Source organism: Salvia miltiorrhiza, chromosome 7 (assembly GCF_028751815.1).
Source record: "Salvia miltiorrhiza cultivar Shanhuang (shh) chromosome 7, IMPLAD_Smil_shh, whole genome shotgun sequence".
NCBI lineage: Eukaryota > Viridiplantae > Streptophyta > Magnoliopsida > Lamiales > Lamiaceae > Salvia > Salvia miltiorrhiza.
Window position 1 is genome coordinate 55,963,174 of NC_080393.1, and position 24,235 is coordinate 55,987,408.

Genomic DNA, 24,235 nt, shown 5'->3' on the forward strand with positions numbered 1-24,235 from the left:
CTTATTTTTTTGGGGAGCTTATAAGCTCTTAGAGCTTATTTTTACAGATTATAAGCTCTTTAGGAGCTTATTTTGCCAAACACTTTGAAGTAGCTTATAAGCTCCTAAACAACTTATAAGCTCTTTATAAGTTGTTTTAAAGAGCTTATAAGCTCAGCCAAACACCCTCTAAATCATCTCAACAATTATATTGAGGAGTTCTGATATTCATAATGTCTTTTTACAATAAACTCAAAAACTACAAGAATACCAAATTCAAATTTCTGTACAAATTGTGAGGTATTCCAAACTGATGAATCTGAAGCAAGTAAGATCAAGCCCTCCTGTCAGATATCCACCTTTTTCACAGCTTCAAGGGAGTATACAATCTTACTCTCCTCTCTCTCCAGCTAAGTTTGAGAGAGATTAAATGTGTCCAAGAAATGATCTGTTCATCTCAATCTTCAACCTCGGTGTTGAAAACGAAGCTGGGGAAGACCGTGGTGACATCCCTGGAAGAGGAAGTGCAAGAAAACTGTCAAAGATATCGGGACGGATGGAGTAAAATGAGTCATCGATGACAGATTGATCTTCTAGAAAACAGCGAGTGATAAAGAGGATGGGAGAGTGAAATATACTTTAAATGAGGTAGAGTCATGTTCCTCAAAAGCAATGGATGCTGCATAACGAAGGTCTTCCAGTCTTCCTCGTTAATTTTCCCATCCTTATCAGCATCAGCATCCTCGAATGTCTGTTTGAAGGACGATTACACCATGAACATGCATTCTATATCTTCAAAGGTGTAGTAACAGAATAAAATGTCGATTGACATGTATTTGATACCTTGTCGATTATTAGCTCTAGCAGTTCATCAGACAATTTCATGTGAGATTCTGCAAGTATAGCAATCACCAGCTGCTTGACCTGATGCAAAACATATTCAGAAACCTGTAAAAACTAGGTGAAATGTGCTTGAATCATAAACTCAGAATAGCAGAAGAAAAGTACTTAAAATGCTTATTATGCTACAAGTAAAATGAAAAAATGCTACTAGTTGGATAATGTGCTCTGTATTTGATAATCAATCTCATCGTCTTGCTTTTATATCTGAATTCAAGTTGGACGTAATAGGAAAGTTATTGATCTCACCTCTCGCTGATGCCCAACGTTACTAGGGGATAAAGGAACTCTTGATATGGAGCATCTCACGTGATGGAACAGGATAAACGCAACTTAAATGTATCTGGTTGCAGGAGATTGGAGACAGTTGAAACATGTGCAGGTGGGGACAGTGGGTAAAAGAAATTTACAACAGTGACGACATAAGCTGGAGAGAAAGTCTCCTCATAGTAATACCATACAGCTTTTCCTTTGTTTATGTTTATAGAAAATATTGTTTTTGCTATCTTTATGTTTCATTCCAGAATTATTAGGAATTGCTTACTAGTTGTTCTATGAGATACTTACTTCTTCACGCTCAATGAACCCAGTTTGTCCCAGATCATAAAGCTTGAATGTAACTGCAAAATAACAGAAAGCAACTGAAAAGAGTTCGTTCGAAGATGGGAGATCACATTCTTAAGCAAAATAACAAGAATCACTTCACTTCACCATCACAACATAGTTTATCTTACACAGTTCAAAAAACAAAAAGAATTTTCTTGATCTCTTACATTCAATTTTCTCTTCCAAAGAGGCATTAGGATGGAACACGTTGAGTGAACAAACAAATTCTTCCAAATCAATGACACCGTTCCTTTTCAGATCAAAAAGATCAAATACCTGTAGATTCAGAATCACAAAGCAGCCTCTTCAGTTTTTATTTAGATAATAAAGAACTAGTTATGCATAATATTACACTATATTGCATTTTTAGTTTGAACTAGCACCTGCGTAATATTTAGAAACATAACACTGGGTGGTGAGTGAAGAGCATAAAAACTCGGTACAAATGAAAGAAATAATAATAACAGAGAACTAATTTGCTGTATTAATATGCACCAGCACCTGTGTGATGAATAAAAATATAACACTGTGAAAATGAAATGCATTAAAAAAACAACAAATTTATGTGCAGCTAGACTTCATATGGAAATTCAGGAGAACGCTAGCATGTGTTCGAAACATTTTCATTCAACTTTGTAGTCAGACATGTCCATAACTTACTTAATAAGCTTTCACTAATTTCTAGCCAGTCATACTGACATTACTTCAATTGAAGACAGATATTATGCCAATCAAAATGCCTAATAGCTTATTCTTTGAGATTTTTTTAAAACTAAACATTGAGAAAAGAGAAAAATGCAGCAGAACATCAGTTTTTCCCCTGTATCTTTTCATTGTGCAAGGTTCTCAGGTACGGAGTGTCAAAATGACAATACTACAAGAATTAAGATTGTGTTTACCCGATCCAAGATAAGGTTCTCACCACTTGCCGTTGTGAACAATGCCAGCTTCAGCTCTTCCTGTGAAACAAAACATTAGAAAATACAGTCATCCAATATCACGTAAGATCAAACGTTCCAGGATTAAACTTAAAGCCTGTTAGTTTTGCAAGAAATCATTACTGATTCCCGTGATATACCAAAACCAATGACCATTTACACAAGTCGGGTGTGCATACGCTACATTACTGTGGTGCACTGTTTCATTAGCCAGCCTTTAGCATAAATATTACTCCATGAAACACGAATCAGAAATCAGAATGTGATGAAAATTCAGCATGTCGTAACATTTGAGGTTGAAAGAGCATTGGACGGTTCAAGCACGATTGGAGCTCTTCTACCACTTAATCAAGTCGAGCCTCGAAAGAGTTTCAAAACTTTTTATCTGATATGATATTACTTAAACTTGGCTTGTTATGTGCATCAGCTTAAAGAGCAGCTAGTCACTCACATGTAAAATTACAACCTACTTCATTGAACAGCAGCCAAAAATAGTCCTCAGCCAACAATAGCAGCTAAAATTTACTAAAATTAGCGATGCAGAAATTAGGTACAAATCAAAAAATCTCATCTACAAATCCATACCTTATGTATCAATCCATCATCAATAATCGAACTGCTTAGCTTCTTAAACAACTCATGCAATGCCTCCACTTCATTTACAGTAACTGCAAAAGCAACCGCAAATAAACTCAATAAAAAGTGGAGTCGTTAAAAATACACAAGCACAGATCTCTCTCTCTCTCTCTCTAAACACACAATCACACACACTGAAAACTTCATAAAAAGCACAATTTAAGATATCAAAATTACTATTACAATGAGATCCCCGAGAGAGACGAACAATATCCTCGTAGTCGTAGCTCAATTTCTTCGTATTGCTCGATTTTCTGCACTTGAAATCGAAACAACTGGAAACCGCGAAGATCAACGCGTCGATTAACGCTACAATCGGGAACACCGCCGCGCACAGCTTCTCCGCAAATGTCAGAGAGCTAGACTCCAGCTTCTCACCAAAAACAATCAACAAAGAGAAAACTATCAATAACTCTTCGCTTGAAAATCAACAGTCTGATCAAAATTACATGGATGAATCAAATCAGAATATACCAGCGAATTGTTGCTCGAATCCATTTCAGAAAATCTGGTAGGACCATGCTCATCGATGCACAGCTGATTATTTCGTATATTTTCCCTTTTTTGGCAGGTGGTTTATTTTCTTGTTAAATCCATTAATGTTTCACTCAAGCGGTCAAGCCTTATCACTTTCATTTATGTATGGATATATAATTTATTATTATTATTATTTGTAGATGAAGAATATCCAAGCTTACCTTCCCTACCTCCCCAACAAAAAAGAATGAAAAGGATTAAAAAGAAGATTATATATACCAATTCTAAATTAATGACAATTATGTAATTTGATTCGTTTGTCCGTTATGTACTTATATCATATGAAATAATGACACGAATTTTTTAAAAAAAAATTGAGTGCATTATATGGAGAAAAAAAAATGTCTCACTTTAGAGTCTTAGAGATGGTGTAATAATGATACTCTTTTCATCCCATTACAAATATTTCACTTTCTCATTTATTTTTTTAAATAAATAATTAAAAGATTAATTAATTAATGGGTCAACCACTTATTCTCTTTCTAGACCTATTTTTACAAATTTCAATGTTTTTTTCTCTCTCCACCAAGTCACTTAATCTATTAATTATACATTCATTATTCTCCGTGCCCAAAAACAATGAGACATTTGTAATGAAACGGAGGGAGTAATTAATTATATTATAAATAAAAAATGATCGGTCATATAATAGAAAAATAAATAAGTTAATATATTAAACTGTAATATATTATGTGGTAAAGTCTATAAATAAAATGAGACTATTTTTTGTGAAAATGAAAAGTTGATACCATTTGTTCACAAGGGAGAGAGTATTTTGTAGTTAAATATTTCTAACAATTATTTATTTATTTATTGCAATATCCTTAAATCCAAAATTTTCTTTAAGGAATTATGATACATTTGGTATAAATTTTCTTTTCCAATTTTCAGACGTACAACTTCCTTCAACTTTCCCGGATTAATTAAATACTCCCTCCGTCCATGAAAGAACTTCCTATCTTTCCTTTTTGGGACGTCCACAAAAGAATTTCCTACCTATTTTTGGACTATACCCCATCACTTATAATCCTCTTACTTTTCACTTTTCACAACTCTCAATATTAATTATAACACATTTTCACCACTCTCAATACACTCAACTATCTTTTATCCACTCTCAATACACATAACAATATTTTTTCTTAAAACTTGTGCTACTCCCTCCTAAGAAGTTCTTTCATGGTGAGAGGGAGTATAAAATTATTGCAGTACTTCTATGATCACATCACAGGTGTTGGTTGCATATGACCCACCAAATAAAGATATTTAATAAAGCAATTAGATTGCTTAAAACCTAGTATAAGCATCCATTGATTAGTAAATAAATGTTATTAAATACAACTATCAGCAAATAATACATTTTATTTCATATTCAAAGTGAAAACGTGCCGGACTCTTTTTTTTAATCATCTTTAACACTTTATCATTCGCAATTATTGCATTTTTAATAATTACAATAATTCAAAGTTTCTGATTTAAAACTCGAGGTTACGTGTAAAGCTACTTCAATTTGCTAACCGAGGTTAAATATTATAGTAATTCAAAGTTTATGATTTAAAACAGTTTTAGGTACTGTATTTTGATAATTTTATCTAGGTTGTGTTTTCTTTGATGGATAAATTTATCCATGTAAAAGGAAGGATAATAAAAAATTATGCCTTGAAATATTTCAATTTTTTTACAACATTTGACACACTAAAGAGATGTTCACCATTTTTCCTTTCTTATTTTCACCTCAAGGATGGATAATATTATCCACTGATGGAAGAAAAAATAGTAAACAACTCTTTTGTGTCGAATGTTGGAAAAGAAATGAAACATTTTAAGATATAATTTTTTATTATCCATCATGTTCCATGGATAAATTTATCCATCAAAGTAAGCGCAACCCAATAAAAAATCCATAGCTATAGCCTATATCCCAAACTATAATCCTAAAATAGACTAACCTAGTAATTTGAATAAAACGTAGCGCTATATATTGATTTTTTTTTCCTTTCTTTCATTTAATAAAAAATACTCTTCATTTTTTTTTTTGGTGATTCGAACCTCCAACCTATTAATGAGAGGGGAAGCATTTTATCAATTAAGTTGCGCTTCATTGTCTACTCATTTTAATTTTGATTTGTCCTAAATGTTTTAGCATATTTTCTATATAAATCTTTAGATCGAAAATAAACCATTTGACCTTACTTATTACTATGATTCATGATCACCCAAAGTTATTCAATTTAGTGAATTAAACAAGATTTAATTTCAAATGTGTTGTTTTTTTAAAAAAAGAGGATACGTATTATTGCTCAATCAATATTTTTCAAAACAATGTTCATCAATTAAGTAGCGAAATTAGCAGTCCAACACATCGATTACGAAAGATTCCTAACAAACTGAACTAGCCTATAAGCAACTCTACTAGCCAAACGAATTAAAGATGAGGGAAGACGTTGAATTACCCCAAACTATTAAACTTAAAGATGAGGGAAGATTGAATTAACTCAAACTAATTAAAGTTTAAAATGAAAGCTCAAGGGAATGTGGTGCTCTATCCGCCAAACTTAGAAATTGAAGATCACAAAGGAAAAAAGAGGGATATTTGAAGGAAATAATGTTTGGGAAAAGGGGAATTAAGGCTCAAGAAGGAGAAAAATAGGGATGTTGAAGAAAATATTGATGGGCGTGTCACTGTTAGCTAGCGTTGGATAAATAAGCAACTCGTACATCACTCAGTGGTGGGAAAACTATCCGCATGCAGGCGGAACCACTACTCACATAAAGGTGAGAAAATTATCCGCACGTAAGTGAGATTGAATTCAAGACCTCTCACAAAAGAGAGTCTTTGAATACCTTAGTTTTGCCATTTGAGTTAAGCTTCATCGGCTTCCGCTATTGGAAACAAAGAGAACACAAAGAAGATAGCCATTGAATTACCAAAGATGCAGAGGAGAGAAGATGTTGAATTACCCCAAACTATAAATACATAGAGTTCAGCAGATACCATTACTTCCCAATCCCAATTCCCATTACAAGTTCAAAAAAGAAAAAATGACTGGAAAAAAAAATTTGATAACACAAGAAAGGCAGGCTGCATTGCAGTTTCTTTTTGACAAAGATTATATTTTTGCAATATTTATACATTCAAATTAAAAAATCACCATAAAATGAACGTTAGGGCTATTTTTAAAAAAATGGCCCTTAATAATTTATACTTGCAATGTTTATGTCACGACCGACCCTAATTAAGGATAATTAAGCCGGGGGAACCGTGACTAATGGAGGGAGATTAGAAGCGGGGTAGAAAGGGGAATAATCAAACAAGAAAGGATCACATTTCATCATTTAACAAAAGGAATATTTATAATATAACAGAAGTTTAGTCGTATAGACTCAAATAACTAGTAAGTTCAGATATCTCTGACTTAGCCAAATAAACATAAAACTTCTGAGTACGCAGCGGAATAAGGTTCTGATTACATGTATGAAGACATGTAACCCTAGAGTTCATTAATACATAATAAGATAAAAGAGTCCCGCTCGTCACTTCATCACCATCGGCAGCTGCTCAACCTGCACATTTAGAAATATATGCAGGGCTGAGTACAAAAGTACTCAGTGGGCACATATGCCTACTATGAAATATAACATGTTTCGTAAAGTTGTAAATTGTCATGCCATCATAAACAGTACAGCAAGGGAGTTTTTTCGCTAAAAAGGCCCAAGCTTACTAAATTCATTTGTGATTCTTAAAGTTCGTCTGCAGACTAAGTTCTCTTGTAATCTATCATATCTGGAACTGTGTGCCGGAGAGGTGGCCACCTCTCACGGACACTTGACCGGCCAACCCGCTAGATGACTCACGGTCACTGGTGTACACTAGCCCTGGCAGGATAGCTATCAACTGCTCAGGACCCGAATTCGATTTCATAATAACTGGCAAAGCCACATCAGATAGATATCATACCAAACATTGAAACATTTATGGCAAGACAATAGTTGAAATAATTTTCAGTTCAAAGATTTTGCAATGAAATAACTGTTCAAACATAACATTAAACTCATTTGATATATATGAAAGTAAACCCACCTGATAGTGATTTTCTGTGATACGAAAGCTCCTCAACAGATTATCAATCTCGCCCTTGACCTTTATTACGAGAATATATGTACATATATAAGGTATTTGCTCGAATAAAAATCCTCAAATGAGAATGTATATTTAACTATGCATGATCCTTATGCATGAATTATTATTCTGAAATAATAATCAGGGAATTTCTATTGTTAATCCAGGTTATCGGATTTAAACAAAAGTAAGTCTCGTCTCATGAAGCCAGATAATTAATAAAAATTAATCCGTTCTCTTAGGTTGTTCTAATCCGCCAATTAAATAAACCCCGCTCCTCGTAGTCAATAGAAAATAAATAAATACTTCAACTTATTCGCTTTATAACCTCATAATTAATCGGGCTTAATAAATAGGAACAAGTAATGTTATAAGATTAAATAATTAAAAGGCTCCACATAAGGCAGCCTAATAATTAATTAAATATGATTGACTTGAGTAGTTAACATGAGACCCGATTGAAATAATTCATCGGCTCAAGTAATTAAATAAATCTTGGCCCAATAAATAATTTGATTAACTGGGCTCAATTAAATAAATTAAACGAGGCCCAACGAAGATAATATAACAGCTCAGTTAAAATAAAATAGATGGGCTTCAATTTAAATAAATTCGGCCCAAAATTAATAAATAATCCAGCCCAACTCAAGCCCACTGAAAATAAATAACAAAGCCCAATAAAATAATAACTAGGAGGCCCAAATTTTTCGGCCCAACTCAATTAAAATAAAGGCCCAATCACAGCCCAAATACTAAAATAAATAAAGCCCAAAGAATTGGCCCAACTCCATCTTCTTCTCCTTCAAACACGGTCCATACCATTCTCTCACCCACACAATTTCAATCTCGCCTCTCTCTCTTTATTTAAAAAAAATCGAGCTCCCTCTCTTCAAGAAATCGCTATCTCTCTTTTTCTTCTCTCAAAATTGTCGGCCATGCTTGTTTCACTTCCTTTTGCTCAAAATCCCATCTCTCTCTCTCAAAGGAAACACATATCTCTCCTCACTCACGCATCTCTCCATCTCGCTCAAAATCAGTCGAGCTCAGCCGAGTTCTCTCTCTCAAAAATCACTCACGCCTCTCTCCATCTTCCTCTTCAGCCGAGTTCTCCCTCAAGATCAGTCGAGCTCAGCCCCTTCCTCTTTCTTTCTCGATCTGTTCGTCCGAGGCGAGAAGGACGAGCCCAGTTTCTCCCTGACATGGAAATCGCATCTGTCGCCGCTGCAACATCCGGCGAACAGCCGGGTCTCGCTCGACCTCCTGCGTCGGCTCTTCTCACTCTCAAAGAAACACACACACACAGACGCACATCTCACCCTCTCACGCGATCTGCTGCCGCTGCCTGAGACCCGCGAAGGATCCGGCGCAACCGCCGCCGACAGATGTTGCTGTTGCTGCTGCTGTCTGAGATCGGTGGTCAAAACGCCTGCTGGAGGAACGCCGCTGCCGTCAGCTCGTCCGAAGTCGCCGCCAACTACCGCTGCCGTTTCGCCGGAGTCGCGGCCTGGAGCTGCTGCAGCTCGAGCCCTTGCTCGGCCATGGTTCAGGTCAGCTGCTGTTGTGTGATTTCCGGCGAGCAGGGGAGGGTCCACGTTTGTTGTCGCTGTTCCCGGCGAAGGGTGTTGCCTTCGTTGTTCTCCGGGGTCGATGGGGTTCGAGTTGCGCCTCACGTCGCCGCTGCTGCCGTTCTCGGACTTCTCCGTTGAAAGTCTGCCGCCTCCGTCGATTCCCCGAGCCCCGACGTCGCTGCTGTAACTCGGATTCCGACAAGGCAGCTCGCTTTCGTCTTCCTTGAGCTCGACTAAACAGGGCAGTCGGCCCTATTCCTTAAGCTAAGTTCTTTAGTTTAATTCTTCCTTTTTATCGATTCGAAAACGTGAACTAGACAAGGTGAAATCTTCTTGTTTTGCATAACTCAAATTATGCTCGTTTACTCCTATGTAATCTGTCATTTGTTCATGATCGCATAGTTGGGTGTTTACTAAGTTCAAGATGCTTATAACTTGCTATTCTAGAGTGCATCAGATTGTGAAACTTATGATCTCTCTACTGTAGGACATATCTTCCCTATTTGATGTTGATGCAGATGAACTGTGATATGTAAGATATGGATGTGAACTGGATTAAATATTAGGATAGCATGATTACCTTGAATGTTTGTGCTTTTGGTTGGCTGCGGTGATGTTGAGTTCAATGAGAAAATAGCTGAAAACAAATTGTGTATTTTGTTTGCTTAACAATGCAGGAGGAACTTAGGAAGAAACTGGAGAGGATCAGGTCAATCTTACCTCTCGAATCTTGCAGCAACTATGACAACTTCCTCAAGCTGTTGATGCGTAAAGAGAGAAGGATTTTTGGTGGATGATATAATAAAGAGTGAAGTTGGTGGCTGTAAAGGGAGGAAAGCATGGCTTTTGGTGGTTGAAGAGGTGGGGAATAAAGGATGGTGGCAACATACTTATTTCTTTCCACTAACTCTAATGATTTTCCTTTATTGATTCCTTGTCTGCTGATGGTATTAAACAAGGAATGGTGTTGCATTTGATGTGTAGTAATGTGGGATATGGCTGAAGTACAGCTCTTGCCTCTTGGGAATTATAAACTTGTAGTACAGTAACGCGCTTAATGAAATACTAATCTTGAATTCTTACTAATGTAGCGTATATATATATACTCGCACGATATTTGATTTCTTGCTTGCTAGCATCGATGGACTGTAAAATAAATCTAAATTAAATCCGTAGATTTAATTCTCCTCATAAGCCGGAAATAATCCACGACTTAAGTAATTATAAATAATAGAATCGATAGTCTCATCTCGCTTAATTAATTAACGTGACTTTGCTAAGTCAGTTATAACTCTGAAATAATATCATTGACTGCTTTAATAATATGAATTCAGGATCATAAGCTGAATTCATATCAGGATAATAAACGTTTTCATTCACTGATGAACAAAAATAAACACTCATTACTGGATTTAAAATATATAAAAGAGCGGGTCACTACATACTATCCCTCTTAACAAAAATTTCGTCCCGAAATTTGCATATTTCTTCTAAAACAGTTCGGGGTATTTCTCCTTCATTTTGTCTTCAAGCTCCCACGTGGCTTCCTCTTGTCCGTGGTGTCTCCATAAGACTTTCACTGATGTGATTGCCTTATTCCTGAGTTGTTGTACTTTTCGATCTAGAATGGCCTCTGGTCTCTCTTCATAGCTCAAGTCTGGGCAAAGGATCATCTCTTCTTGGTGGATTATGTGCTTTGGATCGAAAACGTATTTTCTGAGTTGTGATACGTGGAAAACATTGTGAACGTTTCCAAAGCTTGGCGGTAACGCCAACCTATAGGCTACTGGGCCTATTCTCTCCAAAATCTCATAAGGTCCTACGAATCGGGGCCTAAGTTTTCCTTTGACACCAAACCTAGTTATCCCCTTGGTAGGAGATACCTTTAGGAATACCTTGTCTCCTATTTCAAACTGTAATTCGGTTCGGCGTGCATCAGCGTAAGATTTCTGTCTATCTTGCGCCTCCTTTATTCGCCCTCTGATTTGTCGGACTATCTCAATCATCTCGCTGACCGTGTCCGGTCCTAGGATTTTTCTCTCACCCACTTCATCCCAGTAAAGTGGTGATCTGCATTTTCTTCCATACAACGCCTCGTAAGGTGCCATGTCAATGGTCGCCTGGTAGCTATTGTTGTAGGCAAACTCAATCAGCGGCAACACTGATTCCCAACTTCCACCTCTGTCTAACACCACTGTTCTCAACATGTCTTCGAGAGTCTGAATTGTCCTTTCCGACTGCCCATCTGTCTGCGGGTGGAAAGCGGTGCTGAAATTTAGCCTCGTGCCTAACTCCTTTTGTAAGCTCATCCAAAATCTAGAAGTAAATTTTGAGTCTCGGTCTGAAGTGATCGACACGGGCACGCCGTGTAAGCGTATAATCTCTCGAACGTACAACTGAGCTAGCTTGTCTGATCCGTGTGTGATCGGAATTGGTATAAAATGAGCACACTTTGTGAGTCGATCCACTATTACCCAAATGGCAGTGTTTCCTTTCCTTGTCTTGGGCAAACTGGTCACAAAATCCATTGCTATGTGCTCCCACTTCCATTCTGGGATTTCCAATGGTTGTAGCTTTCCATATGGCCTTTGGTGTAGGGCCTTCACTTGTTGGCAAGCTAAGCATCTCTCTACAAAGGATGCTATGTCTCTTTTCATGCCTTCCCACCAAAAATGCTTCTTTAGATCTTGATACATCTTAGTGCTCCCCGGGTGGGCAGTATAAGGGGTATCGTGAGCTTCGCTCATGATTTTATCCTTAAGTTCATCATCTTGGGGGATGCATATCCTTCCCTCAAATAGGATAGCATTATCTGATGCTTCTTGATAATTCTTGACGCCTCCTTTCCTTACCGCTTCTCGTAGCTTCTCCATTTTCTCGTCCTTTCTTTGTGCTTCTACGATCATCTTTCTCAAGCTAGGTATCGTTGCAACAACGCTTGCTATCGTTCCTGGTGGTTTGACCACTTCTATGCTCATTTTACCAAATTCTCTTATGAGCTTCTTCTCTCGAGTGATGAGAGATCCCAATTTAGATTGAGTCTTACGACTCAATGCATCAGCCACTACGTTGGCCTTGCCTGGGTGGTAGTTAATACCGCAGTCATAATCTTTTACTAGTTCGAGCCACCTCCTTTGTCTCATATTAAGGTCCTTTTGCTCGAAAAAGTATTTCAGGCTTTTGTGGTCCGTGAATATCTCGCACCTAACTCCATATAGGTGATGTCTCCAAATCTTCAATGCGTGTACCACTGCAGCCAATTCTAGATCATGGGTCGGATAGTTCAGTTCATGTGGTCTAAGCTGTCGCGACGCATATGCTATCACTCTTCCTTCTTGCATCAGCACGCAACCAAGTCCATTTTTGGACGCGTCTGTGTAGATCACGTATTCCTTGTCAGCTGTTGGAACGGCTAACACTGGTGCCGTAGTTAACTTTTCCTTGAGTTCTTGGAAGCTCTTCTCGCACTCATCTGTCCAAGAAAATTTTACCCCCTTCCTGAGTAGTTGCGTCATTGGCCTTGCGATTTTGGAAAATCCCTCTATGAACCTCCGGTAGTAACCTGCCAATCCTAAGAAACTTCTTATCTCATTAGGGTTAGTAGGTGGTCTCCATTCGCGCACTGCTTGCACTTTCTCAGGGTCCACTTTAATCCCTTCTGACGACACAATATGGCCTAAAAATGTGACTTCGCTGAGCCAAAACTCGCACTTGCTGAATTTGGCATAAAGGCGCTCCGTCCTCAACGTTTCTAGGACAATTCTCAGATGTTCCTCATGGTCTTTCTCGTTCTTCGAGTAGATCAGGATGTCATCTATGAATACCAAGACAAATTTGTCTAAGTATGGATGGAACACTCGATTCATGAGGTCCATGAACACGGCTGGCGCGTTGGTTAGCCCGAATGGCACAACTACAAATTCGTAGTGGCCATACCTAGTTCGAAACGCCGTCTTAGGTACGTCTTCTGGTCGAATCTTCAGCTGGTGATAACCAGACCGCAAATCAATCTTCGAGAACACGCTTGTTCCCTTGAGCTGGTCGAAGAGGTCATCTATCCTTGGTAAAGGATATTTGTTCTTGAGTGTCACTTTGTTCAGTTCTCTATAGTCTATGCACATTCGCAATGTGCCATCCTTTTTCTTCACGAAAAGTACGGGTGCACCCCAAGGTGATACACTTGGCCTAATGAATCCAAGATCCAAAAGTTCTTGCAGTTGTATCTTGAGTTCTTCCAACTCTTTAGGAGCCATTCGGTATGGTGCCTTCGAAATGGGAGCTGCCCCGGGCTCCAAATCAATGGTAAACTCAATTGGTCTGTCCGGTGGTGGCCCTGGCAGAATATCTGGAAATACATCTGAAAAGTCCCGTACAATTGCTACATCTTCTATGCTCTTTTCAGTTCCCAGTTCTCCGTGCAAGTATACGAGGTAAGCTGGGTATCCCTTATTCATCATTTTCGTTGCTTGGAGGGCGGAGATGATCATCTTTCTTCTTCCCATACTAATTCCGTGGAAATGTGACGGCTCCCTTCCTGGGGATCGGAATGATATCCGTCTTTCGTTACAAAGGATGGTGGCATAGTTCTCGGCTAGCCAGTCCATTCCTAGGATTATGTCCACATCTCCCATCGGTATAACATACGAGCTGTTCACTACAATCTTGAGTGACCCTATGTTCAGTTCTAGGTTCAAGCACACATGATCTACTGTCGTCATCCCTCCTATAGGTGATGATATACTCAACTCCTGATCAGCTTTTTCCATTTTAAGTTTCAAGGTGTCGACACATGTTCTTGAAATGAAAGTATGCGATGCGCCCATATCAAATAGAAGTACAACAGGAGTATTGAGTAGCATGCCCATACCTGCCAGGTTTCCCTGGTTGTTTTCGGGCTGCTTCTGCCTCATAGCATAGGCTCTAGCATGACGAGGCTCTTCATGTTGTTTCTGTTGTTGGCGAGCCTGTTGCTGATACGATTGTTGAGGTTGTGGTTGGTACGGTAGCTGTTGGTGCTGCTGTGGCCGCTGATACTGTGGTTGCTGCCCTGGGTATGGTTGGGACAGAGCTTGGATTGCTCGCAGATGCGGAGCCTGGATAGGTAGGTTCGGCCTTGAACCCGTCCCGTGTTGCTTATTCGGGCACCGGTTTGCATAGTGCCCCTTCTGGTTGCAGATATAGCAACTATCACTGCCGGCCTTACAGATTCCCCCATGACTTTTGTTACATTTGGGGCAATGTGGGGCTCTCTGTTGGTTATTTCCCATCTGTTTCGGTGCACTCTGGCCTCCATAGCCCTGTGACTGGAAGACCCGTCCCTGCCATGGCCTCTTCTCGCCTTGGTTCGGTTTACTGTTGTCCCATCTCCTTTTTCCGTTAAAATTCTGATTATGATTTTGATCCTGTGGAGGTGCTGGCGCAGGTACAATTGCAAGTCTTTCTCCAGGCATGGCTGCCTCAATGTCTAACGCTCGGCTGAGCGACTCAGTGTAAGACAATCCTCCGTGGCTTGCCAAAGCCATCCTAATCTCGTGCCTCAGTCCGGCACAAAACTTTTCAGCCATCTTCTCATCTGTGTCAACTTGTTCCGGCGCATATCTAGACATATCGCAGAACATCCTGTCGTATTGAGTTACTGACATCTTCCCTTGCTTTAGATTGTAAAATTCAGCTTCCTTCTTCTTGCGGTAGCTCTTGGGTATATACTTGTCATATATACCGGTTTTGAATTGTTCCCAAGTCAGGTTTTCTAACTGCTCTGCTGTCATCGTTTTCATCCTTGCTTCCCACCAGAAATCAGCTGACCCAGTCAACTGAAAGGACATACAAGTCAAACGTTCTTGGTCGGTGCAACGCAGGAAGTTGAAAATGCGTTCAATAGCGCGGACCCAAGTTTCAGCTTCTGCCGGGTCTCCTGTCCCGTTGAAGGTAGGTGGGTTCTGTCGCAAGAATAATTCCTCAATCCGTCGTTCTGGCTGAACAGGTGGTTGAACTATTTCTGGTTCTGGCCCTGTTTCTGGGCCTCTTCTTTCATTTCGGGGAATCCTGCCCCCTCCTCTTGGTCGTCCTCGTTTTGGCGGCATTCTATTAGGTCAAAACACAAGTTGTCAACGCATTAAAATGCAATAAGGACATACTATCATTTCTATAGTTACTCCTTAACTCATCGAGTTCTGCTACTGCTAAAACTTAAGCGAACATATAATTAAAACATAGCGGGATGACTTGCCGCGAAAGACTAATAAGGTCACTATATATTCATGGGAAATTAGTATCAATGAGGACTATGTCATAAGAATAGTTCTTCTATTCTATTTTCTGGTTGTATGGGTGGTGAGGCCATGTTTTGCTCTAGCCCTGGTACTGTAAGTAGAATGGTTCCGAATATCTGAAACTATAAGCTGATAGCTTTAATCGTAATATTATAACATTATATACAAAGCATTTTGACCCCTCGTAAGTCTAACTCTGAAGTTCATACATGAATCATGAAGGTTATCCTTAAGCCATAGCTAGTGATAATCGAGGCTACAAGCGAGTCTCAGCTTATTAGGGATTAGCTAACTGATTACATAAGTCGCACTCATCGCTATAAGCAATATCATACTTAAATTATCATCGAATAAGGCAATAGTCGATTAGGTGCTTCGTCTCGCGTGAACAACCTGAATGAAGAACTATGCCTGCATCAGTGATTCGTGCGTGGCACTCCGCTTGCACTGCTTTCATTGGATTCTCTTCCTCTTTCTTAGCTATTCACCATGGCTATAGTGAAATATAACTGAGTTTCTAGCTTCTATTGTTTTTCTCGTAACAGTGATCATGCATTCTTAACGCATCTAAGTTCATTGAGATATCTAATCAATCAATAAAGCATACAACTTGAATGTAAGCATCAGTACATTCATATAAAACGTGAACTTCTCAATGTTTTAAAATCATTACCACCTTCTTTCTTGCTGAGCATGACGATGTGATGAAGTGATGAGCTTTGGTTGACTGACTCATATATATTAGTGATCATACTAGAAAAATGGCTAACTCTAGGGTTCAGAGCAAATGAACTGCTCTGATACCACTCTGTCACGACCGACCCTAATTAAGGATAATTAAGCCGGGGGAACCGTGACTAATGGAGGGAGATTAGAAGCGGGGTAGAAAGGGGAATAATCAAACAAGAAAGGATCACATTTCATCATTTAACAAAAGGAATATTTATAATATAACAGAAGTTTAGTCGTATAGACTCAAATAACTAGTAAGTTCAGATATCTCTGACTTAGCCAAATAAACATAAAACTTCTGAGTACGCAGCGGAATAAGGTTCTGATTACATGTATGAAGACATGTAACCCTAGAGTTCATTAATACATAATAAGATAAAAGAGTCCCGCTCGTCACTTCATCACCATCGGCAGCTGCTCAACCTGCACATTTAGAAATATATGCAGGGCTGAGTACAAAAGTACTCAGTGGGCACATATGCCTACTATGAAATATAACATGTTTCGTAAAGTTGTAAATTGTCATGCCATCATAAACAGTACAGCAAGGGAGTTTTTTCGCTAAAAAGGCCCAAGCTTACTAAATTCATTTGTGATTCTTAAAGTTCGTCTGCAGACTAAGTTCTCTTGTAATCTATCATATCTGGAACTGTGTGCCGGAGAGGTGGCCACCTCTCACGGACACTTGACCGGCCAACCCGCTAGATGACTCACGGTCACTGGTGTACACTAGCCCTGGCAGGATAGCTATCAACTGCTCAGGACCCGAATTCGATTTCATAATAACTGGCAAAGCCACATCAGATAGATATCATACCAAACATTGAAACATTTATGGCAAGACAATAGTTGAAATAATTTTCAGTTCAAAGATTTTGCAATGAAATAACTGTTCAAACATAACATTAAACTCATTTGATATATATGAAAGTAAACCCACCTGATAGTGATTTTCTGTGATACGAAAGCTCCTCAACAGATTATCAATCTCGCCCTTGACCTTTATTACGAGAATATATGTACATATATAAGGTATTTGCTCGAATAAAAATCCTCAAATGAGAATGTATATTTAACTATGCATGATCCTTATGCATGAATTATTATTCTGAAATAATAATCAGGGAATTTCTATTGTTAATCCAGGTTATCGGATTTAAACAAAAGTAAGTCTCGTCTCATGAAGCCAGATAATTAATAAAAATTAATCCGTTCTCTTAGGTTGTTCTAATCCGCCAATTAAATAAACCCCGCTCCTCGTAGTCAATAGAAAATAAATAAATACTTCAACTTATTCGCTTTATAACCTCATAATTAATCGGGCTTAATAAATAGGAACAAGTAATGTTATAAGATTAAATAATTAAAAGGCTCCACATAAGGCAGCCTAATAATTAATTAAATATGATTGACTTGAGTAGTTAACATGAGACCCGATTGAAATAATTCATCGGCTCAAGTAATTAAATAAATCTTGGCCCAATAAATAATTTGATTAACTGGGCTCAATTAAATAAATTAAACGAGGCCCAACGAAGATAATATAACAGCTCAGTTAAAATAAAATAGATGGGCTTCAATTTAAATAAATTCGGCCCAAAATTAATAAATAATCCAGCCCAACTCAAGCCCACTGAAAATAAATAACAAAGCCCAATAAAATAATAACTAGGAGGCCCAAATTTTTCGGCCCAACTCAATTAAAATAAAGGCCCAATCACAGCCCAAATACTAAAATAAATAAAGCCCAAAGAATTGGCCCAACTCCATCTTCTTCTCCTTCAAACACGGTCCATACCATTCTCTCACCCACACAATTTCAATCTCGCCTCTCTCTCTTTATTTAAAAAAAATCGAGCTCCCTCTCTTCAAGAAATCGCTATCTCTCTTTTTCTTCTCTCAAAATTGTCGGCCATGCTTGTTTCACTTCCTTTTGCTCAAAATCCCATCTCTCTCTCTCAAAGGAAACACATATCTCTCCTCACTCACGCATCTCTCCATCTCGCTCAAAATCAGTCGAGCTCAGCCGAGTTCTCTCTCTCAAAAATCACTCACGCCTCTCTCCATCTTCCTCTTCAGCCGAGTTCTCCCTCAAGATCAGTCGAGCTCAGCCCCTTCCTCTTTCTTTCTCGATCTGTTCGTCCGAGGCGAGAAGGACGAGCCCAGTTTCTCCCTGACATGGAAATCGCATCTGTCGCCGCTGCAACATCCGGCGAACAGCCGGGTCTCGCTCGACCTCCTGCGTCGGCTCTTCTCACTCTCAAAGAAACACACACACACAGACGCACATCTCACCCTCTCACGCGATCTGCTGCCACTGCCTGAGACCCGCGAAGGATCCGGCGCAACCGCCGCCGACAGATGTTGCTGTTGCTGCTGCTGTCTGAGATCGGTGGTCAAAACGCCTGCTGGAGGAACGCCGCTGCCGTCAGCTCGTCCGAAGTCGCCGCCAACTACCGCTGCCGTTTCGCCGGAGTCGCGGCCTGGAGCTGCTGCAGCTCGAGCCCTTGCTCGGCCATGGTTCAGGTCAGCTGCTGTTGTGTGATTTCCGGCGAGCAGGGGAGGGTCCACGTTTGTTGTCGCTGTTCCCGGCGAAGGGTGTTGCCTTCGTTGTTCTCCGGGGTCGATGGGGTTCGAGTTGCGCCTCACGTCGCCGCTGCTGCCGTTCTCGGACTTCTCCGTCGAAAGTCTGCCGCCTCCGTCGATTCCCCGAGCCCCGACGTCGCTGCTGTAACTCGGATTCCGACAAGGCAGCTCGCTTTCGTCTTCCTTGAGCTCGACTAAACAGGGCAGTCGGCCCTATTCCTTAAGCTAAGTTCTTTAGTTTAATTCTTCCTTTTTATCGATTCGAAAACGTGAACTAGACAAGGTGAAATCTTCTTGTTTTGCATAACTCAAATTATGCTCGTTTACTCCTATGTAATCTGTCATTTGTTCATGATCGCATAGTTGGGTGTTTACTAAGTTCAAGATGCTTATAACTTGCTATTCTAGAGTGCATCAGATTGTGAAACTTATGATCTCTCTACTGTAGGACATATCTTCCCTATTTGATGTTGATGCAGATGAACTGTGATATGTAAGATATGGATGTGAACTGGATTAAATATTAGGATAGCATGATTACCTTGAATGTTTGTGCTTTTGGTTGGCTGCGGTGATGTTGAGTTCAATGAGAAAATAGCTGAAAACAAATTGTGTATTTTGTTTGCTTAACAATGCAGGAGGAACTTAGGAAGAAACTGGAGAGGATCAGGTCAATCTTACCTCTCGAATCTTGCAGCAACTATGACAACTTCCTCAAGCTGTTGATGCGTAAAGAGAGAAGGATTTTTGGTGGATGATATAATAAAGAGTGAAGTTGGTGGCTGTAAAGGGAGGAAAGCATGGCTTTTGGTGGTTGAAGAGGTGGGGAATAAAGGATGGTGGCAACATACTTATTTCTTTCCACTAACTCTAATGATTTTCCTTTATTGATTCCTTGTCTGCTGATGGTATTAAACAAGGAATGGTGTTGCATTTGATGTGTAGTAATGTGGGATATGGCTGAAGTACAGCTCTTGCCTCTTGGGAATTATAAACTTGTAGTACAGTAACGCGCTTAATGAAATACTAATCTTGAATTCTTACTAATGTAGCGTATATATATATACTCGCACGATATTTGATTTCTTGCTTGCTAGCATCGATGGACTGTAAAATAAATCTAAATTAAATCCGTAGATTTAATTCTCCTCATAAGCCGGAAATAATCCACGACTTAAGTAATTATAAATAATAGAATCGATAGTCTCATCTCGCTTAATTAATTAACGTGACTTTGCTAAGTCAGTTATAACTCTGAAATAATATCATTGACTGCTTTAATAATATGAATTCAGGATCATAAGCTGAATTCATATCAGGATAATAAACGTTTTCATTCACTGATGAACAAAAATAAACACTCATTACTGGATTTAAAATATATAAAAGAGCGGGTCACTACAGTTTAAATTTTTTTTTGAAACCCTATAAAATAATATTTATGTTTTTGTCTATATATAATGGACATGAACGTTTAAAATAATTTTCTTATTAGTGTATCGAATATCAAAACATATAATAATGGTGGACATGGCTATATTTTTTTGACCACATACTGCTTCTTCCAGAGCACAACCGGCCGCCGTTCCCAAACCGCCGCCGCCGGGAGCGGCGGAGCAGCAAGGCTGAGCTCTAAGCTGCAGGGTGAATTTTGAGCTGCAGAATCGTTGTAAAGTCTGCAAAAATAAGGTGATTTCGGCAATCTCAACGGCGAATTGTTGGGTTTTTTCTTCGAGTAAATACAACATTGCGCTTCATTGCGCCGCACCTGTTATAAATAACACTTTAAACCTAAATGAACTCATATTAATTGCACAAAACGACGTCGTTTTATGTCTCATTGATTATAAAAAAAATCACTTTTATAAAATTTAATGTGAATTCTTTTAATTAGTAAATATAGACATTGTTTCATGTCATGTAATTTAAAAAAAAAAAAGAATAATCGGAAATACACCATGACAGCCGACAAATCACATCAATTTTTTAAAGTAGAAAAATAAACGGAGGGTTCAAATAGTACACAATTAATAGTTCATGCTTTTAAAAAGTATTTTCGATAGTGTTCAAAAATAATTTAGTAGTTAAAATAATATTTATCATATATTAAAAGCAAAAATCGGTCAAAACTAATGACATGCTTTTTTCGTCGTAAATAATGTCTGCATTATATATATATATATATATATATATATATATATATATATATATATATATAAATTGGTACAAAATTTATCAACATTTTTAAATCATCACGAAGTCCAAATACCATCATCAGAAAACTCATGTGGCATACCGGATCTGATGAGAAAACACATGTATAGCATTATTAAAATAATGCTGAAACATTGTATACCAATTTGTCCAAAAATTAGAAAATGCAGGAAAAAAAATATCGAAGTTGCAAGTGCAAAAATTGAATATATAATCTTTTGCAATTGCAAGAAATTCAGACAAATAACCCTATATACCATAATGATCAGACTTATAGGGTTTTTTAGGACTATAATTAACTTAAATTGATTTGAAAAATAGGACAAAATCTGTGAACTTGCAAAAATAAGACACTAAGGGTCCGTTTGATTTGCAATTTAGGATTGATTAGGATTAAAATTATCTTGAAAAATTAGTGTGGATTAGTGTGGATTTATACTATTTCATGGGAGTATTGTGTTTGATATCCATAGGATTTTGTTGTATTATATTATCTAATACCAAAACTATCCTCATATAATTTTAAAAATACCATGTGTGTCCACCATTACTTGGGCATTTGCATCGATATGCGTGAGGAAGGGTAGCAGAATTTTTATCCAACTTCGCAGTATTAAAGTTATCCAAGGGGGGGGTGGATTATTAGTATGGGTTATTCCCACAAAATAACATGGAGAAGTGGGATTAAGTAGGAGTTGACCATATTAACTGCACATGATATCAAACATCACACTAATCTGTATTAATTTAATTTATCCTACCTATAAACTCATATCAAACAGGCCCTAAGTAGTAATGCAATCGTAAGACAATTCTCGTCCCATCTTAATTAGTGTCTTATTTTTGTAAGTCCAAAAATTTTAGTTTTTGGCCCATTTTAGTTCCGAGTAAGCCGAAATTAAACTATTAAAATAGGTCGAGAATTGTCCCGTGAATGCATTACTTACTGATCAATGTCCTATTTTTGCGAGCCCGAAATTTTTTATCATAATTTTCAAATTAGTCTAAATTATTGTCCTAAAAAACCCTTTTGACCATCATAATCATATAAAGATGACATACCATGGAGAGCACTGTAGGAGTGAATTTATTTTTGTTGGCATTATTTTGGCGGAGAAAATATTTTTGAGCATGGCTTGCTACTTGTGTAGAAGTTCTTGTGGTCACAAAATTTCTTGAAATTCCTCTCCAATTTCCTTTTCCAAGCTTTTCAAGCCCAATTAGGAATAATCTGTGCTCCTCTTCACTCCACGGTATACCTATTCAATAATTAATAAATAAGTCGAGTATAAAATATGAAGTATCTACTCTAAAATTAAACTTCAAATTGAACTCTTGCTCTGACCTTAAATCAGCATCAAGTACGTACATGCATGTGTGATACATTTCATGCATGCTTCCTAACTATCTCACGAACCATACTCATAAAATTAAAGATTAATCATAATTTATGTTCCCGACTTTCAGAGTTTTTCAGAAAATTTCTCTAACGTACATTTTCACTTCAAAAATCTTCAATTTTGAAAAAGTTTGATTTATGTCCAGCTTAACTAAATCCGATGACAGAATGACGAGTCATTTTGCTGGATTATTAGGGTTTAGGGATTTTTTTTGTAATTTTATATTGAATTATGCAATTTTTGGCTAAACGAGTCGTTATTCCATTACCGAAAAGTGGGAAACAAATCATTTTTTTTTCTAAAATTGAGGGTTTTTGAAATGAAAAAAAACGCAAGTCCGGTGCTATTCTTGAAAAACGCTGAAAGTTGAGAACACACACTATGATTAACCCTAAAATAAAATATACAAGTAAAAATTAAACAAAGAATTTTCGAAGTGAATCCTCTCAAGATTGTGGGAGCAAAGCCATTTAACCAACTAGTAGTAGTGGGTAAATTTGGTATAAAAATGCAATTTAATTGGAAATAGATATATATGATGACATACCCTTTTTCCTCTGGGGTTGATGAAGTGTTCCAACATGCTTAAGTTTATCAGAATCTTGGTCGGAAGATGATACTAATTCCATTTGATTAAAATTCAAAGTCTTTATGAGCCCAAATCCATCACTAGGAGATGCCACTCTTGCTACTTCCACACCAAAAAGCCTCATAATTTGACCACAATTCTCTCTTCTTGATGAATCATTTCTGCAAGTTCTTGAATTGTGACCCGTTTTCCCGCACTTGGAGCATTTCCTCACTCCCATTTTCAACTCTCCAACTCTCTGTGTGTGTGAGAGATAGGGTTGTGTGTGTGTGTGTGTGTTATATGTATTGAGAGAGAGAGAGAGGAGTGTGAAAATTTGTTGTGAGTGATGTTATGAGAAAGAAACTACGTAAGATATAGAACATGCAGCCAATATTAATTAACTAATTCTTGTAGATGCTATATATATACATATACGTACACATATGCGTGTGTGTGTGCTTGCTTGTGTTTTGAGTATTTTTTAGGTTTAATTTTGAAATAGGTGGCTTCATTAATTAATGCATGTTTGAGCTGAGGTTTATGTACGTCTCTAATAAACAATTTAAAATACCATGCATGCATGATTGATGTAATGTTTTACCAACCAATTTAGAGAGAGAGAGAGAGAGATTTAACTATTTATGCAGCCCCAAGCTTATAAATAAACAATACAAGCACACACCAAAATTCATCACGTTTTTATTTTATTAACTTATGTTATACGCTCCCTCTATTCCAATCACACATTAATTTCACTTTGGCCTCTTGTGTTAAACTTTATTAGAAAAAATAAGGTGTTCAGCTAAATTTCCTATATTATACCTTTATTTAATGAATTTTGGGCCGCTTAATATAATTAATGTACTGCGTTAATTTTGTACTCCCTGCGTGTCAGCTTTTAGTATCCGATTGAGAGTGAAAGGGTTTTAATAAAGTGGTTTGATGTATTGTGAGTTGAATAAGGGTTCAACCTTTTATGTGAGTGTTAAAATAATTAAAATAGAGTAAGTGTCTCATCTATTTTTACTAAAAATAGAAATTGATACAAAAATGTGGAACATCTATAAAATGGAAATATGAATACTAAATGCTGAGGCGAATGGAGTAAATCACATAAGAACATATAAATGATTATGAAACATATCATAATATCAAATATTGGATTGTACTTTGGGA

General features: G+C 37.8%; 2 protein-coding genes and 2 long non-coding RNA genes across 5 annotated transcripts; all 4 read right to left on the reverse strand.

Annotated features, from left to right (window-relative positions):
- Window positions 1-169: 169 nt before the first annotated feature.
- Window positions 170-3,777, reverse strand: LOC130994932 (calcineurin B-like protein 10). 2 transcript variants are annotated; one of them, XM_057920108.1, is made up of 9 exons: window positions 3,534-3,777; window positions 3,243-3,429; window positions 3,009-3,091; window positions 2,385-2,444; window positions 1,653-1,761; window positions 1,447-1,499; window positions 823-903; window positions 618-730; window positions 170-491 (listed from the first exon to the last, which is right to left on the reverse strand). In XM_057920108.1, exons 1-9 carry the CDS (start codon window positions 3,555-3,557, stop codon window positions 437-439), a joined length of 765 nt encoding a protein of 254 aa, XP_057776091.1. In that variant the 5' UTR covers window positions 3,558-3,777; the 3' UTR covers window positions 170-436. The 2 variants fall into 2 exon arrangements, with proteins under 2 accessions (XP_057776091.1, XP_057776090.1); XM_057920107.1 differs by having other exon boundaries at window positions 3,237-3,429; window positions 3,534-3,692.
- A 3,123-nt stretch (window positions 3,778-6,900) lies between these two features.
- LOC130995046 (uncharacterized) lies at window positions 6,901-8,042 on the reverse strand. The gene is made up of 2 exons (XR_009092029.1): window positions 7,678-8,042; window positions 6,901-7,160 (listed from the first exon to the last, which is right to left on the reverse strand). It is a non-coding gene; the product is annotated as an uncharacterized LOC130995046 (long non-coding RNA).
- An 8,409-nt stretch (window positions 8,043-16,451) lies between these two features.
- LOC130995047 (uncharacterized) lies at window positions 16,452-17,593 on the reverse strand. The gene is made up of 2 exons (XR_009092030.1): window positions 17,229-17,593; window positions 16,452-16,711 (listed from the first exon to the last, which is right to left on the reverse strand). It is a non-coding gene; the product is annotated as an uncharacterized LOC130995047 (long non-coding RNA).
- Window positions 17,594-20,341: 2,748 nt separating this feature from the next.
- Window positions 20,342-23,341, reverse strand: LOC130994938 (transcription factor MYBS3-like). The gene is made up of 3 exons (XM_057920122.1): window positions 23,036-23,341; window positions 22,151-22,347; window positions 20,342-20,642 (listed from the first exon to the last, which is right to left on the reverse strand). Exons 1-3 carry the CDS (start codon window positions 23,295-23,297, stop codon window positions 20,409-20,411), a joined length of 693 nt encoding a protein of 230 aa, XP_057776105.1. The 5' UTR covers window positions 23,298-23,341; the 3' UTR covers window positions 20,342-20,408.
- Window positions 23,342-24,235: the final 894 nt, after the last annotated feature.

What these genes read in the sequence shown, in the direction of transcription:
- LOC130994938 (XM_057920122.1), bottom strand. Translation starts at nt 23,297, where the DNA reads ATGGGAGTGAGGAAATGCTCCAAGTGCGGGAAAACGGGTCACAATTCA. An exon ending in TCAACCCCAGAGGAAAAAGG is followed by an intron (nt 22,348 to 23,035) that starts GTATGTCATCAT and finishes ATTATTGAATAG; the next exon opens with GTATACCGTGGAGTGAAGAG. An exon ending in CTCCTACAGTGCTCTCCATG is followed by an intron (nt 20,643 to 22,150) that starts GTATGTCATCTT and finishes TATTTATAACAG; the next exon opens with GTGCGGCGCAATGAAGCGCA.
- LOC130994932 (XM_057920107.1), bottom strand. Translation starts at nt 3,557, where the DNA reads ATGGATTCGAGCAACAATTCGCTG. An exon ending in ATTCGAGCAACAATTCGCTG is followed by an intron (nt 3,430 to 3,533) that starts GTATATTCTGAT and finishes TTTGGTGAGAAG; the next exon opens with CTGGAGTCTAGCTCTCTGAC. An exon ending in GGTTCATTGAGCGTGAAGAA is followed by an intron (nt 904 to 1,446) that starts GTAAGTATCTCA and finishes GTTTTGCATCAG; the next exon opens with GTCAAGCAGCTGGTGATTGC.